General features: G+C 27.4%; 1 protein-coding gene across 2 annotated transcripts; it reads right to left on the bottom strand.

Annotated features, from left to right (window-relative positions):
* Positions 1-916: 916 nt before the first annotated feature.
* Positions 917-14,444, bottom strand: LOC113372602 (schwannomin-interacting protein 1 homolog; the record flags this gene model as incomplete). Of its 2 annotated transcripts, none has more annotated exon segments than XM_026612959.1 (7): positions 917-1,085; positions 1,462-1,736; positions 2,013-2,143; positions 2,220-2,328; positions 2,535-2,717; positions 10,787-10,884; positions 14,222-14,444. In XM_026612959.1, coding segments are annotated over 7 exon segments (1,140 nt in total), but the record flags the coding sequence as incomplete, so codon positions are not given.
* Between the last annotated feature and the right edge of the window lie 2,762 nt (positions 14,445-17,206).

A 17,206-nucleotide genomic window follows, 5' to 3' on the forward strand; every position in this document is an offset into this window, starting at 1 on the left:
AATATGTTTTAAATTTATAAAGTTTCTGAAAAATTATTACAATAATAATTTTGAAATTGTGCATCATGAAAATAGATAGTGTTTAACTTTAATCCCAACATTTTTGGGGCCAAATGTTAATTGAATAATAAGGATTATTTCTGGAATGCTTTGCATTTGTTTCTAATAAATATGAATTGCTCATTTACTATAAAATAAGATATCTAATAAATCAAGCATTGTAATTTTACTTTCCTGATAAAGCATTAGATTTAAAAATATTCTAGATCATTTTAAAAAGGCTAATTTATTCCCAGCAAATATTTGCAAAAAATGTAAACATTTATTTATCCTATATTAAACAATAATATAATACAATTTGAGCTTTCTTTGAGTGTCACAAATATTTACAAAGTGAATCTTAATATTAAATAAATTCTTCATCTCTTCGCAGCACACTCTCAATAATTTAGGTAAAAAATTTATACACAATATATTTATTCATATAGATACAAATCAGATATATAAAATTAATGCGAGAGTTATTTTTTGCAATGAGAATGCAAACAGGGCTGTATTTAAATAGAAGGACATTAAGCAGCATTGTGAGTAATTTGTAAAATAATAAGTTTATCAAATGATTACAAATAATCTGATAACTTGAGTATATGTTTTCTTACAATTTAATTATAGTGAAAATTTACTTAAAGTTGACTTTAAAATAATGAAATTTATTCCATTATAAGTAAACGTTATTATAAAATTAATTATGTAAGAGATCTTTAATACGTATGAATATTGATTCATTTTATGTGAAAAGTTCAACAACAGATTTCTGTGGTTTATATCTTTCCACCTTTTTATGATTTTATGAGTAACCACTTTAATGTTGCAATAAAAAAACGATTCTTTAGTTTTGATAATTTTCATGAGTATACTTTACGCTTACTTTATTTACTACTTAACCTAATCTAATGAATTTTACTCATTTTCGTATCATATGCGATATCCTTTGTAAATGATTATTCTTGTCCAAATTAGGTTTCTTTTGGTTTTGCTTTCTTGTTTTGGTTTCTGATTTCTTTACAGTCGAATCTTTGGCACCACTAAAATATTTGTAAAAACATTTTTTTATTGTTGATGCACTAAAGAACATTTTTAGGCTTTAAATAACCCAATAGATTGTAAAAGATGTAAAATAAAAACACTATCTCTGATGCTTCCACACAAATACCTATTTAGTAAAATAAAACTAAATGAAATTTATTAGTATTTTCCAAACTCATAGCTCAGGCAATATTATAATTAATTTGGTAGAGGCAGTCTTAATAATAGCAAGCAAAAACAAAAATAAATATTTTGTAAAAAAACTATTAAAGTGAAGAAACTGATCAATACAGTTAAACTATAAAAAAAGGTAACACCTTATAACTAACAGAACCCGAACAAAATAAGAAAGAAGCACTTACATTAAACACTTACAGGTATCTGGTTAAATCCTCTATATCAACCAGCATGCTATCTTGGCTCATATGAAGTTCATCACGATTCATTAATAAGCCCACCAACTGTTCATTAAATATTTCAACCTGTGTATGGAGTCGGCAAACAACAACCTGCAATTGAGCAATCGTCATGCTGGTCAACAAACGCCGGGAGAGTCTTCTGTGATGTTCAGGTGATGCACATCCAACAGTTGTGAGAGCAGATCTTATTACATCAGTAATGGGGGATGAAACTTGTTTTTGCCTTTCTAACTATAATAGATAATATATTTAAAAATAAATATTATACCATATTACATTAGCATTTAATTAGTTTCCAATTAAAAAAAATTGAAAAAAATATTTACACCATCATATTATTTTTAAATTTCATTGCTTAATTAATTCTGCTGAAAGTTGTTGTACATAATATTATTTCCACATCTAGATAAATATATTGATTTTGTTATTAATTTATTCTAGAACTAATAGATAAAAATAATTTTATGTACTTCAAAATGGTTTGTGTATTATATTTTTATATTTTACCTCCATTTGCATATGAGCCATTTGTTTAGCTTGGGCTAACGCTAGCCTCGCTTCCACTTGCAATCTTGCTTGGCAAGCAAAAAAGTCTTCTTCAGTCTTTGGCATTTGAATAGTTAATAAACCAGATCTTTCTATAAATGAAAGAAAAAATTAAATATATTCTACATAACTTAAATAAACAGAGAATAACTTTAAATCAATATTTACCATTTGCATCCGTATTTGGTTCATCTATAGATTTGAAGTGATTTGGTGGTACAATAGTATTTTCTGATAACCCTATTGTTTCGGACATTAATGCAGGTTTTTCATTTTCCTTTAACAATCGAAATAATAATTTTTATTAATTACAATTCTTAAAACAAGTTCAAATACTTATATTTTTAGTCCAATGTATTCAAACAAGTTTTTAAGAATAGTAAAGAAATTTAAATTTGGATTGAGTACAACCTTTCTTTCCAATATCAATATTTAGTATCTCGATAAAAAATATTTATTAATAAATAAGTGGTTATATAATACCTGTACATTTATTTCAGATGTTAAACCTTCATTATCAGAAACATCATTCATAAAACATATTTGTAGATTCATCCCACTTTGCAATCGTGACTGTAAACTTTTTTTTCGAGGTGCTTTTGAGAAATTTTCAGGTTCTGGGCCCATTGCAAGACGCCTTCTAATTTCTTCTCTATCTGTTCTCCTCTGCAAATAAAAAAAACAGTTTATCAACTGTAAAAATCGACAAAATTCCATAAAATTTTGTACATAGTGCAAAATTCACATAGAGTAAATGAAGATTTGTGTTAAATATGTTTAATAATATTAAATATTTAATAATATTATATTTAAGCGATAAACATTCTTAATATATTTTTCTAAGCTAATAATTTCTAAACAATTTAATTGAAACTTAAGACAAATCTGAGATAAAATTATATTTAAGGTTTTTTAAAGAGATTGCTAAATACATAATTTGTTATTAGTGTTAATAGCAAAATTATTTCTAAATGACTAATAAAATTAAATATTATTAGATAATTAAAGCTCTCTTACATTTATAAGTTGCTCATTATTTTAAAAGTACATTATTAATTATTAGAGAGAAATAATTCAGCTGATCAAATATTGCAGTTGAAAAGTTTTCAAAGTTTAATGAGAATGTAGACTATAGAGTACTGTATATTAAAGTTCTGTTGATTTTTAGTTAAAATATAAAGTTTATTTAAATTCACAAAAGTGAATGAACCAATTAACTGCCTGTTGTATAATTAACAAACTCTTTATTGATTAATTTTTAATATGATGAGCTCTACATTTTATTAAAAAAGTTGCATGTATATTCAAGCATATATAATAATTAAATTATTTATTATCCTATTTTATTCCATGCAAAATAAATTATTACTCTATCAAAGAAATCTCCATCTTCACAATCATATTTGTTGTCAAGCTTTTTAGGCACATGTGTTAAAAATTTATCTTCATCTGTTTTTGGCACACATAAATCCAAATAAATATTAGAAGCTCCTCTAATATGAGATCTTGGAGGAAAATCGTATGAACTATTTGAATCACTTAATAAATTATTAATTTTACTATATTGATCACGGATACTAAAATCTATATTATTTCTGGAACTCAAAACATCTCCTAATGCACTAGCAGTGATTTTAATTTGAGAGATGAGCTTTTCAAACATTTTCTTGAATTAAAATTAAAATAAATTATTTAAATAAACTACACTAAGCTAAATATAAATTTGAACTAGATCATTTCAAGATCATATTTATTATTTACAGTAAACTATCACATAACCATAAAAAATATTTGAGGAAGAGCAGATGTTTGGCAGCTGCAGATGCAGAAGAAGCACAGATGAGAAGAAAATTTTGTGAAGGTAGGATGAAACAGGGTTACCAGTTCACAAAAGTTTGGTTGGTATTACTGCAGTATAACTTATTCTATTGAAAATAAATAGAAAAACTAGAATAAGACGTTATTTATGAAAAAAATTACAGCCAAGTATAAATTTTATAGAGACAAATTATTTTATAAAATACCTTCAAAAAAGTTGCATGAATTTCTACTCTCTGGTATTACTGCAGTATAACTTATTCTATTGAAAATTAAATAGAAAAACTAGAATAAGACGTTATTTATGAAAAAAATTACAGCCAAGTATAAATTTTATAGAGACAATTATTTTATAAAATACCTTCAAAAAGTTGCATGAATTTCTACTCTCTGGTATTACTGCAGTATAACTTATTCTATTGAAAATTAAATAGAAAAACTAGAATAAGACGTTATTTATGAAAAAAATTACAGCCAAGTATAAATTTTATAGAGACAAATTATTTTATAAAATACCTTCAAAAAAGTTGCATGAATTTCTACTCTCTGGTATTACTGCCTGCAGTATAACTTATTCTATTGAAAATTAAATAGAAAAACTAGAATAAGACGTTATTTATGAAAAAAATTACAGCCAAGTATAAATTTTATAGAGACAAATTATTTTATAAAATACCTTCAAAAAAGTTGCATGAATTTCTACTCTCTGGTATTACTGCAGTATAACTTATTCTATTGAAAATTAAATAGAGAAACTAGAATAAGACGTTATTTATGAAAAAAATTACAGCCAAGTATAAATTTTATAGAGACAAATTATTTTATAAAATACCTTCAGAAAAGTTGCATGAATTTCTACTCTCTGGTATTGCTGCAGTATAACTTATTCTATTGAAAATTAAATAGAAAAACTAGAATAAGACGTTATTTATGAAAAAAATTACAGCCAAGTATAAATTTTATAGAGACAAATTATTTTAAAAAATACCTTAAGAAAAGTTGCATGAATTTCTGGTATCACTGCAGTATAACTTATTCTATTGTAAATTAAATAGAAAAACTAGTATAAGACGTTATTTATGAAAAAAATCACAGCCAAGTATAAATTTTATAGAGACAAATTATTTTATAAAATACCTTCAGAAAAATTGCATGAATTTCTTGATATGTGTAAATGATCGACTTAATTAATATAAATGTAGAATAAGCTATTTAATTCAACGTTTTTTTTAAAACAAAATTTTTTCATTCACTATAAAGTAAACCAATGCGATTTGCAATTGAAATCTTTCAAATCAACTTATCTTCTTATATATAAAAATGAAGCTCGATAAAATGTTAGGTATGGTAAAACGTTAAAATGGATAAACGGATTGGCCAGTCTCAGTTTTGAAAAATTCGTGCTAATCCATAGGTAGAAACTTTACATTTTTTATTCGAAAATTTTTGTAGAAGCGTAATTTAAATAAAACAATGGACGGTGGCTCATACGTCAAATGTCATATGTTTTTGACAGATAATGATCAATTACATTTAACAGGATGTTTTAGTTAAATATTATTCAATTCAATTGTATTAAGTTGTTTTGTTTGTACTTTTATTTATACACAAAAACGTTATTAAACGGGCTTTTCTCAACTTTTGTAAAAATGCCAATGCACAAAATTACAAGGTCTCTGGAATGAAATATTTTGAAAATTGATTCTAAAGCTCTCATTCTCTTAAGATTCAACATTTCCAGTATTAGAACAAGTTTAGCAGAAAAATTATTCACTATGTATATATTTTCAAGGCTTGACAAATGTTCTACCTATGTCAAACCTAAACATTTTAGACACAGTCAGACATCCTCCATGTTTCATTAAATTTCTCAATAAATTGAAAAAGATGAAAAACTTCATCTCTGGAAGTTTGTATTGAATTAAACCATTTAATAATGCAATGTAAAATATAAATCACTAATGGTTATTTTCCACTAATTTTGAAAACACAAAATTTGCTATGAATTTATCGAAGAATAAATAGTTTTCGATAAATTCATAGCAATATATTCTATATAGTGATGGGCGTTGAATCAACGAACGGTTATTTTCAACCGTTTCTTCTTCGTTAACTAACTAACCGTTTCGTCGCAACGAAATAACTAGTTGAAAATCAACTGGTTTCGAAGCAGTTGAAAACATGGCGGCCAGTTAGTTTTTTCAACGATATAGGAATTCGTTCGTTGTCGAAAACGAACGTAGGCAGGTACCTGCGTCGGAAAGGATCAACTAATACTATGAAAATCGCTTATTGTTAGGCTACTGCTTTTATAATATTGCAAATGTACATGTACATCTTAAAAGAAACTTGCAACACGCGCCAAATCGTTTAATTTTAGAAAATCAGTTACATTTATTATAGTTTTCAATGGTTAATATTTTTTCATAAAAATCTCATAGCATTTGTCTTGTAATAATTTTTTTAAACTAAACCTGAAAATTGATTTTTTATTTTTTATAACATTTTAATGTAACTATATATTTTTATATTGCTATTTTTATATAACATGTAAATTCAATGTTTCAGTATACGGCTTTGCTGTAATGAAAATATTTAAGTTTTTCAAATTAAACCATTATTTATTATTAATAATAATAAATGTGATATATATATATATATATATATATATAAATATATATATATATATATATATATATATGTGTGTGTGTATGTGTGTGTGTGTAATAAATGTGACAATTCACATTTATTTATTTTTATTCATCAAATCAGTTAACAACGTCAACTTGACTCTTATAAGAACAAACTTCATATTACCAACTTTCAATAAAACAGTTATTTTAACTATCAGTTTCTTAACGTTGCCAGCGTTGAATCGTTAAAAATAACTATAGTTGAAAAATAACTAGTTATTTAACTAGTTGACGATACCCCGATAACCGTTTCGTTTCGTTGACGGCAAAACCGTCAACGACCCACCTCTAATTCTATATATAAAAAAAAATCTAGCAAAACATTACATGGTAAAACAACGTTTGCCAGATCAGCTAGTAATATATATAATTGTATACCCAACATACACGGTGTATGCTTTAAAACCATCATTTCAAATTTTAATGGATTTTTATAATTAAACCACTTGTCCTAGACTTATAAAATTAGTATATTCATTAAAACCACAAACAATTATCGCAATACAAAGTTTCATTAAAGTCGCAAAAAAAAACATTAGTTACAAAGGAACAGTCCAGCTAAACTTTGCCAAAAACTAATCAGCACTGCCAAGCTATTATCTTTTTAAAAATTATGCCAATATAATTTAAATATTTTACATAACTATAAGGAAAAAAACGCAATTTCAATTAGCATCGATATTTATTATTATTTTTTAATATATTACTATTTGTCAAAATTAATATCGAGTTCATATCTCACAATACCACGACGAGTAAATAGTTTTAGAAATCAGCATTTTAAAAATAAATTGCAATAAAAATGATTTTAATTTAATTTAATAGTTAATTTTTTTGTAAGTAAATTAGGGCAAACACGATTTAGATAAAAAAACACTATCTGTTTGTGCACGACTACACCTAAAAAAAGATAAATTTTCACTTGATTTTTCATAATAAAATTCATAAATTCTTCACAATTCTCTAGCAATGTAAAAACCAAAGCTGTGTAAATCTGCTCAATAATACTCACAACTTCGGTTAATGAATCCAATGACTCATGATTATCATAAGTCAATGTGTATAAATCCATAACAAATCGTGAATCCTTTTTGTAATGTCTTTTAATAGCTTTCGACATATTTGCCAATGAACCCATTCTCAAAGCACAAAATAATAACAGTAACACTCCACAATTACAGAAAAGAAATCACACACAATTGAAATGAATTTCATAGGAAGTCGCCATTAAATTAATTAGCAATATAATAAAAGATTGATAATAGGACGATTGTAACTATTTTAAGTATTTAACAGTACTGACCACGTTTGAAAACAATAACATATTTCTGAGGCAAAATAATTACAATGAATGTGATGTCGAATGGTGCGCGTTTTCGCGGTGAAAGCCAATGCGTTGAACTGTGCAGAACTAGCATGTTATATTTTATTTCGAGGTCTCTTCATTGGATGAGCACACATATCATAAATCGAGGGCTGTCAATAAATGGATTATTTATAAAAATGAATTAGTTGGTATTGGTATTTTGCCTTGAGGCAAGTCACATAAACTTCCCGATATGTGTAAATAATCGACTTAATCAATAAAAAATAAATTGAGTGATTAAAAGTATTCCGAGTGGATTTATTACACATAATTGAAAACGAACGAACACGTTAACTCGGAGTATTTTCTAAAAGCAAATTTTCAAAAATCAACAATTTTTATAATTGAACCAGTTTCCGTAGGACCTTAATGTTCATTAAGAGCAAGTACCATATCGTTATACCAAGTCGTCTAATTTTAATTTTAACACGTCAAAAAATTACTCATTTTCTCAAACTTTGATGAATTTTTAAAATTAAACTATTGGTCATACGGCCGTAATATTTCAGTAAGTTCTATAAGACCATGATATATGGCTCGGTAGATTTCCAACCAATATCTTTCGAACAGTTTTTGATGTTTAAAAATCGATTCGGTAGTATAAGCTTAAATGGAGACGAAAAGTTTAACACTTTTTTACAAATTACAAAGAAACGGCTGGGCAGATCGTCGCACAAAACTGACAAACGATAATCCTCATCCAGATACATCAAATGGCTTTTAAATTTCAAGCAAACGTCGATGAAGGGTCTAATTTTGACAAACGCCAAAAAACGATACTAATTTTTGCAAACTTTGACGAATTTTCAAAATTAAATGACTTGTCGTAGGGCCGTAACAATTTAATATGATCTAGAAGACCATGATATCTATCACCAAAAAAAATTCATGAAAATCGTCGAATTTTTACCAAAAACTGATCAGGTCGATTCTCAACCAAATTTTAATTTTAAAATCAGTTCTTTATCACTCTCTTGAATATCATTACGAGTTCAATGATGAATTGACTGCTTCTTTGAATTAGTGAAAACTGACAATAAAATTTGTTTATAAACGTGACGAATCTTTACTCGTTTCAATAACAGTGTTCAATAGTATAATCAATAATTTACAAAATATATATTTTATATAATATTTATATATTATCTATATAATGTTCATATGTATAAAAAATTGCAACTATCATCATGGACGCCTTTAACGAGTGGATTTGGGGGCTACTGATATTTTCCATTATATCATCTAACATCCCGTAGAAGAAGTTCATATATTCGCCATAAAATTCGATATGCTAGTTTTACGTATTCTCGACGTTTCAAGTCATTCTGAATCATTTGAGACCAAAATTGAAAGTAAAATGTGTAAAATTGAACCTTTAATCGTCATTTTTATAGCACCGATTTCAAAAATTTGATAGATTTTGCGTTGATTAGTTTTTGGCAACGATCCGCCGAGTCGTTTCTTTAGCAAAAAAGTGCAAAATGCGTAAAAACCGTTTGAAAAATATGAGTTAAAAATAGTGCTGATTAGATATTAGTAACTAGGTAAGTATTGAACCAGTGGGGCGCATGGCATCGTGCCTTAAGGCAAATTGCTGGAACTTCCCGTACCAAAAATTATTATTTTTTTAAAAACGATTAAGATTTTTGAAAAAAATTTACTTCTAAAAAATTAGATTTTTGAGAAACTATAAATTCGACAAAAAATTACTTTTTTCTTTATTTTCACATATTTTGGAAATTTTGAACTTTTTTTTCAAAGCAATCGTACTGCTTTGACTGCATACATACGCACATGCATAGAGATAAACATTGGTACGGAACCCATAGGAATTTAAACAAAATTTATACTTATTGTTAAAATCTCTATAAAATATCTGATAATTTGATGTGCATATGTCTAATGATCATGTTTGACCGCCAAATGGCTTTTTTTTACTTTTTTAATTAGATCTCCGAAACCGCTAAACCTGCCTTCATGAAAATTTGATCAACTCTTCATCTTGTTAATACAAGTAAAATGTTATTTCAATTATTAAAATCGGACGCTCCGTTTTCTTAAAAACTGGGTTACCATTTTTGGCACTTTTTGCCCCGTATTTTCGGAACGACTAGACCTGCCTTTGCCAAAAACTAATCAGCACGTCTCCTTATCAATACAAATCGAATATTTTTATCGAATATTCGAATTATTCAAATCGGTTGATCGGTATTCCCGAAATCGTCGACGAAAATTTGTATCCGCACATACATACGCACACGCACACACACACACAAACATACACATACATCCATCTTTTCTAAGGTATGCCAAAATATTCAGAAACGTAAATATATATAAAAATTTTCATTTTCGATTTTTTTGCGATTCTATAACTTGCACTACGGAAAGTTAAAAAGCTGTTTTTGGCGGTTTTGATAAAACTTTATGAGGAAAGAGTTCAATGTCTTAACAAAATATTATGAAATTACTCCTCTTATTTGATATATGCAGATATATTACTAATCTAACCCTGTTCAAATCGCAAGATTAAGCGAAGCGAATCAAATAAAATTAAACTATGTGCATGAATCTAGATTAATATTATTTTGCTTTGGTGGCTTTCGTTTTTTTTTCCTTTTCCGTGAATGTTTGTATACTTATAGTACAGAATTCAAAGTGCTTCATTTAATCCACAGTACAATGATGCAGAAAGTTTGAAACTTTCAAACTTAAAGAAGTTTTATAGTAGTTAGAAGAAATCGAAATTAAACTAGTTGCTAGAACACGATAAAAAGCAATTGGACTTATATATTATATATATATATATATATATATATATATATATATATATATATTATAAAAAAATAATTTCTTACCCTCATTTCTTCGTCCTTAGCTGCCTTGAGGTGTGCTTCGATCGCATCCAAATCAATAACTGGCATAGCCGTCTCGATATTGTAAACGTCAAATCCATCTGAAAATACGTCTATTGAATAAATGACATCAAAGTTATTTTAACCTCATAAAAGCTCATCTCATAATATTAGACGGATTGTTTATAGAAACTATTTACATTGCTTCAAATGCTTGAATTCGTTCTACCAATGAGATTAGTTAAATGTACGTCTTAAGCTCTCATGCGATTCCATTTTCAGAATTAAACCTGTTAATGTGTAATTCTCACAAACTTAACAACAAATTAATTGCAGTTCATGAAAAGTCATTAACTTTTATAAGTTACTTTTTATTAATTAAAATTTTATAGATCGGTTAACAAATTGGTTAAACAGTTTGTTAAGTACATCATCTTTTCCAAAAGAACTATTATCATAATTTTATTCGATTTCACTATTAGTATGATTTATAGAATAATTTTGAGTTATTAATGTTCAGGATCTACGTAGGCGTTTCAGGAAATAATAAAGTATATAAAATGATTCATAAAAACAATTATTCAAAATACAATTTAATGCGAGTTATGCGAGTTTTAGGTATACTTTAATACGGTAAAAATAGATATTGGACAAATTTATTGATTGTTTTCGTTTTTATTTAATTTAGAAAAAGCGTTTGGTTATTTTGCTAACAAAAAACACGTCATAAAGTCATTTTAAAATACTTTTTTATATCAATGTCTACCTTTTATTTATTAATTAACTTCCCGAAGGAGAAGTTTATGTTTTCATCAAAAAATCCGATTCTCTAATTTTACGTTTTCTCGACGTTTCAAGCCATTCTGAATCGAATGAGACCAAATTTGGAAAAAGTATGTGTGTGTGTGTGTGTGTGTGTATGTGTGTGTGTGCGTGTATGTGAACAGATTTTTTGCCGTAAATCGACGTTTTCTCGAAAACGGCTGGGCCGATTTCAAAAATTTAAAAGCCATTCGAAGTATCTCGATGAGGACTATTGTTTGTCAGTTTTGTGCGACGATCGGCCAAGCCGTTTCTTTATAAATCGCAGGAAAGTGAAAAATTTTTCGTCTACGTTTTAGCCCGCAATTCTGAATCGATTTTGAAAATTCAAAAACTGTTCGAAAGATATTGGTTGGGAATCGTGCTGATTAGTTTTTGGTAGAGATCGGCCGGGCCGTTTTCTTGTAATAAAGTTTTTAAAAAAAAAATTTCGACAATTTTTATGATTATTTTTTTGGCAGTAGATACCATAGTCTTCTAGATCATACTAAAATATTACGGCTCTACGATAACTGGTTCAGCTTTAAAAATTCGTCAAAGTGTGCAAAAATTGGTATTGTTTTTTTGGCATTTGTCAGAATTAGACCTTTGATCAACGTTTTCTCAAAAACGCCTGAACCGATTTCAGAAATTTAAAAGCCATTTGATGTATTTCGATGAGGACTATCGTTTGTCAGTTTTGTGCGACGATCTGCCAAGCCGTTTCTTTGTAATTTGAAAAAAAGTGTTGAACTTTTCGTCCACATTTAAGCTCATCCTACCGAACCGATTTTAAAAAATCAAAAACTGTTCGAAAGATATTAGTTGGGAATGGTACTGATAAATTTTAGGTGAAAATCTACCGAGTCGTTTTCTTGTAATTAATTGTTGAAAAAAAGTGTTAAAATTTCATCGACATTTAAGCTCATCCTACTGAACCGATTTTAAAAAATCAAAAACTGTTCGAAAGATATTAGTTGGGAATGGTACTGATAAATTTTAGGTGAAAATCTACCGAGCCGTTTTCTTGTAATTAACTGTTGAAAAAAAGTGTTAAATTTTCGTCGACATTTAAGCTCATCCTACCGAACCGATTTTAAAAAATCAAAAACTGTTTGAAAGATATTAGTTGGGAATGATACTGATAAATTTTAGGTGAAAATCTACCGAGCCGTTTTCTTGTAATTAACTGTTGAAAAAAAGTGTTAAATTTTCGTCCACATTTAAGCTCATCCTACCGAACCGATTTTAAAAAATCAAAAACTGTTCGAAAGATATTAGTTGGGAATGGATCAAGTTGCTTATTCTAAAATTGGATCGATTAAGTATATTATTTACACATTTCGGGAAGTTCATGCAACTTGCCTTCAGGCTAAATGCGCCTTCAACTAGTTTAATACACTTTTTTAAAACAACATTATTTGCAAATTGGTCATTCAATTAACAAAAATACGTCACAAACCATTTTAAAATACTTTTTTATATCAATGTCTAACAATAAGAGTTTTTAATTAATTCAATGCACTTTTATTTAGAAAGATAAAAGACAGAAAATGTTTTATTTAATTAAAAGAAAAACACCTTTAAAACAAATCATTTAAAATAATTTTTCATGCTGAAAATAAACTTAACCAACGCTTCAACTGTTGACCCAATGGAGTGTCCAATTTCCCAAATTGAAACTTCCACTTTTTTAAAACAACATTATTTGCAAATTGGTCATTCAACTAACAAAAATACGTCACAAACCATTTTAAAATACTTTTTGATATTAATGTCTAAAAATTTCAATTTAATGCACTTTCATTTAGAAAGATGTTTTATTTAATTTAAATGGAAAAAGTCTCGGCTACATATTTAAAAAAAAACACCTTCAAAACAAATCAATTAAAAAGAAATTTTCATGCAAAAAATATCCTTAATCGCATCAACTGTCGATTCAATAGATAATCCAATTTTCCAAAATTGGACCTTCCACTTTTTTAAAACAACATTATTTGCAAATTGGTCATTCAACAAACAAAAATACGTCACAAACCATTTTAAAATACTTTTTTATATCAATGTCTAAAAATTTCAATTTAATGCACTTTTACTTAGAAAGATAAAATACAGAAAAATGTTTTATTTAATGACACCAATTTCAAGAAGACTGAAGAAGAAGCTGTCCTAAGATAATATGGAGAACCTTAAAAATCTCACAATTTGAACAGAATAGTAGAATCACTTATTGAAGTGATTCTCTAAATATTTTTGTAATAGTTATCCGATAAATTTATATGTGTGTTTGAAAGTGTGTGTGTATGTGTGTGAGTGAATGGCATAAGCCAAATAGCTCATAGAATTGTCATGTATTCTGATTGCTATTGAAAATAGAATTAAAAAAAAATCATTTCTGTGATAAAACCTTTGCGACATATTTTGAAGAAATAGCAGCTTAAAAAAAATACTTTCTCTTGTATAAACATATTCTTAACCACAGCATCAACTTAATAGAGAATCCAAACTTTTAATTGAAAACGCCTACTTCAAGGTTACTTGCAAAAAGAAGAATAAAACATGTTCCTTAGCCAAAACTAGGATCATAAAAAAGAAATTAAATAAGCGTAACGATTGATTTGTTTTCCCTAATATTACCTAATGATTCCTGTTCACTTTGCTGTTTTTGTTGTTGAATTTTGGCCGCATTTCGCAATTGCCTGGACCTCTTGACCTGACTGTTTATTTGAGTTTTATCCAGCTTGCTGCTCTGATTCATTGTCCCAGGCGGAATAGACTCCTTCTCGCTACCCAAACAATATTTTTCCGTTGTTTGCATGGGGATCGTGTCCCGGGCGTTCGATAGAAACGCGTCAGCCATCTAGAAAATAGATTGTGTATACATATATATAAACGTTTCTTTACTTAACATAAACTATATATATATTATATATATATATATATACACACCTAAGTCTGTTTTTACACGGAGATTGGTTCCAGAAGAATCCGTGTAAAAAAAACGTGTAAAAAAAGACATTGATCTTATACAAAAATGGGTGATTTGTTCCTAATCTCTAAAACTATTAAAATTGGTGAAAAACAAGAATTTTTAAGAACAAGAATTAAATTAGTGCTATTCACATTTGCTTTGACCAGTAAAAATTGTTTGTACGCGCTAAAGGGGAATTCACTTAAATCTTTAAGCTAGTGTTCGCAAACTATCGATACTATCGATGGTTCAGACTTTTTCTTTCATAAATACTTTTTGTGATATGAACATACTTCGCAAAAATTTATTTTGACAAAAAAATTTAGGTACATAAAATTTCAAATCGTGCTAAATGGAATAAATTCGTGTAAAAAAATTAAAAATATTCAATTTTCAAACCGTGTTATATCAAAACCGTGTACAAAAAGACCGTGTGAAAACAGACTTAGGTGTATATATATAATCTTATAGTAAACACCTTTAAACGCTATATAGGTGTCTATATAGTTTGCATTCCAGTAAAGATATCAATATTAATTAATTTATTTATAGCTCCAGAAAAACTTGAAAGATACGTTTATATTACATAATACAAGATACTAAGTTAAATTGTTAATACTTAATTAAATAAAATGCAGGTAACCCCCGTACTACACGGTAGTTACGTCCCAGAAAACTAGCTTGTTATGCGAATCCGTGTTCTAAGGGACAAAGAACTAGTACAAAAAGAGGGGTTACGTTCCAAGATTTCAAAAAATCATGCTACATATCATGATTTTATAAAGAATATTGTTGCATTTATTCATTTTTTTTAAGAATATACATTGCTTGAATTATATGATTTCTTTCGTCATAATTAAAAAATAAGTGCCTCCAACATGAGCCTTTTTTTGCAAAATATCCTCATCCTCTGAGCAGTTTTCTATATTACCTTCAGATCCGAGCATTAATTTTTGCAAAAAAAAGTATATTTGCGATTACTTGGTTTTAGCAAAATGATATTTATATATGTAACACATGTAAAGTAATCATTATCAAACTTTTGTGCTCATTTTATTTAAAGAATTGCTTGAGAATTATTTAATATATTGTTCGGTTGATTTTAGAAAAAATTTTCGATAGAACGTACGCGCTCTGATAATATATATATAAAATTAGTTGTCTTTTGCACTAGTTTCATCACATTTATTGAGCTATTGTACGGCGATTTTACTAAATATTGATTAAAAGTTCGTTTTTCATAGGTTTTACTATATTTTTTGTTTTATTAAAACTTTCCTCAATTCTTAAACCGTGTTAGAGCGAATCCGTGTTATAGAAGTACGGTGTTATGTACAAAAAATGCACAAATAAAGATAAGAAAAAAGAAACTTGTACATATTGTAATTACTTGTTTTTAGTGATGTATTATGACTATCGTTAGTTTTATCAATTGCCATTAAAACTTTGCAAGTGAATTTAAAAAAAAACATTAGATTTACGAATAGGATTATTCATGGGCAGTGGTGTTGTCAAGCCGGAATACTCCGAAGAGTCGTTCCATTACTTCCTTTTTGGACAGGAACGCGTTCCGGTACTAAAGATGATTTCTTATAGCGAAAAAATTGAAAAGAATTGAATCTTTTATCGAATTTTTATATGTATTATTATAAATAAGAGATTGAATTGAACCAACTGGCTTGTTTATCCGATCCGTGAACTGAAATCCAAACTGTTTTTTTCTTCTAAACCGGAGCGCATTTCAGTACAAAAAATAGCACAACACCACTGAATATTTAAACTGATAAATTTAATAGTTTAATCAAGAGATTAATTGTTTTAGAGAGAAATAAATACAAATACAGTGTTATTATCTTACCACATTTGACAATGCCTCATAATTAACAAATAGAAAACATTGAAGCGGTTCACCGAATATTTGAACAATAATTACGTTATAAACTTGGTTCGTATAATCATTATTCTACTTTTGTTTGCTTAAAAAACTATTGAGAACGCATTAATATAAATAGAAAATATTTTCTACATAAAAATCTAATTGACTTCTTGCGGCTTGTTGACACAGATGCACCGAGACGCGTTTTTTGTTTATAAACTTTCTGGCATGTAAAATTACACCTATTATTTGCTCAGAAACACACACATATATATATATATATATATATATAATATATATATATTAAATCCGACAATCATATCATGTTTACCTTATTAAATTTATTATGATCCCTTACGACACAACCATCTTTTTTCAAACTCTATATTTTTTATATACTATACTTACAGGCCAAAGAATAATTATATATATATATATATATATATATATATATATATATATATAATCATTAGATCATAACCATTTGCTCATGAAAATATATATGTATAAAACGGTTTCTTTAAATTCAAATGAAAATGGAAAGGATAAGTTTCGAAGAATTCTATACATAAATCTTACATATTTCTATAATTTATTCACATATACATTTTTTATTTTTTCTGATTAATCTGTATTCACACAGTAAAAAAAAGATATTCAGTAATTTTGAGGATATTTGAGCAAACTCACATTAACATGAAATAATTTTTATAACAAATTGAAACACACACAAACAAATATACATATATATATATATATATATATATATATATAT

The sequence above is a fragment of the Ctenocephalides felis genome, unplaced genomic scaffold (assembly GCF_003426905.1).
Source record: "Ctenocephalides felis isolate EL2017-DRISC unplaced genomic scaffold, ASM342690v1 CF-g0.4_SCAFFOLD_01604, whole genome shotgun sequence".
Taxonomy (NCBI): Eukaryota; Metazoa; Arthropoda; class Insecta; order Siphonaptera; family Pulicidae; genus Ctenocephalides; species Ctenocephalides felis.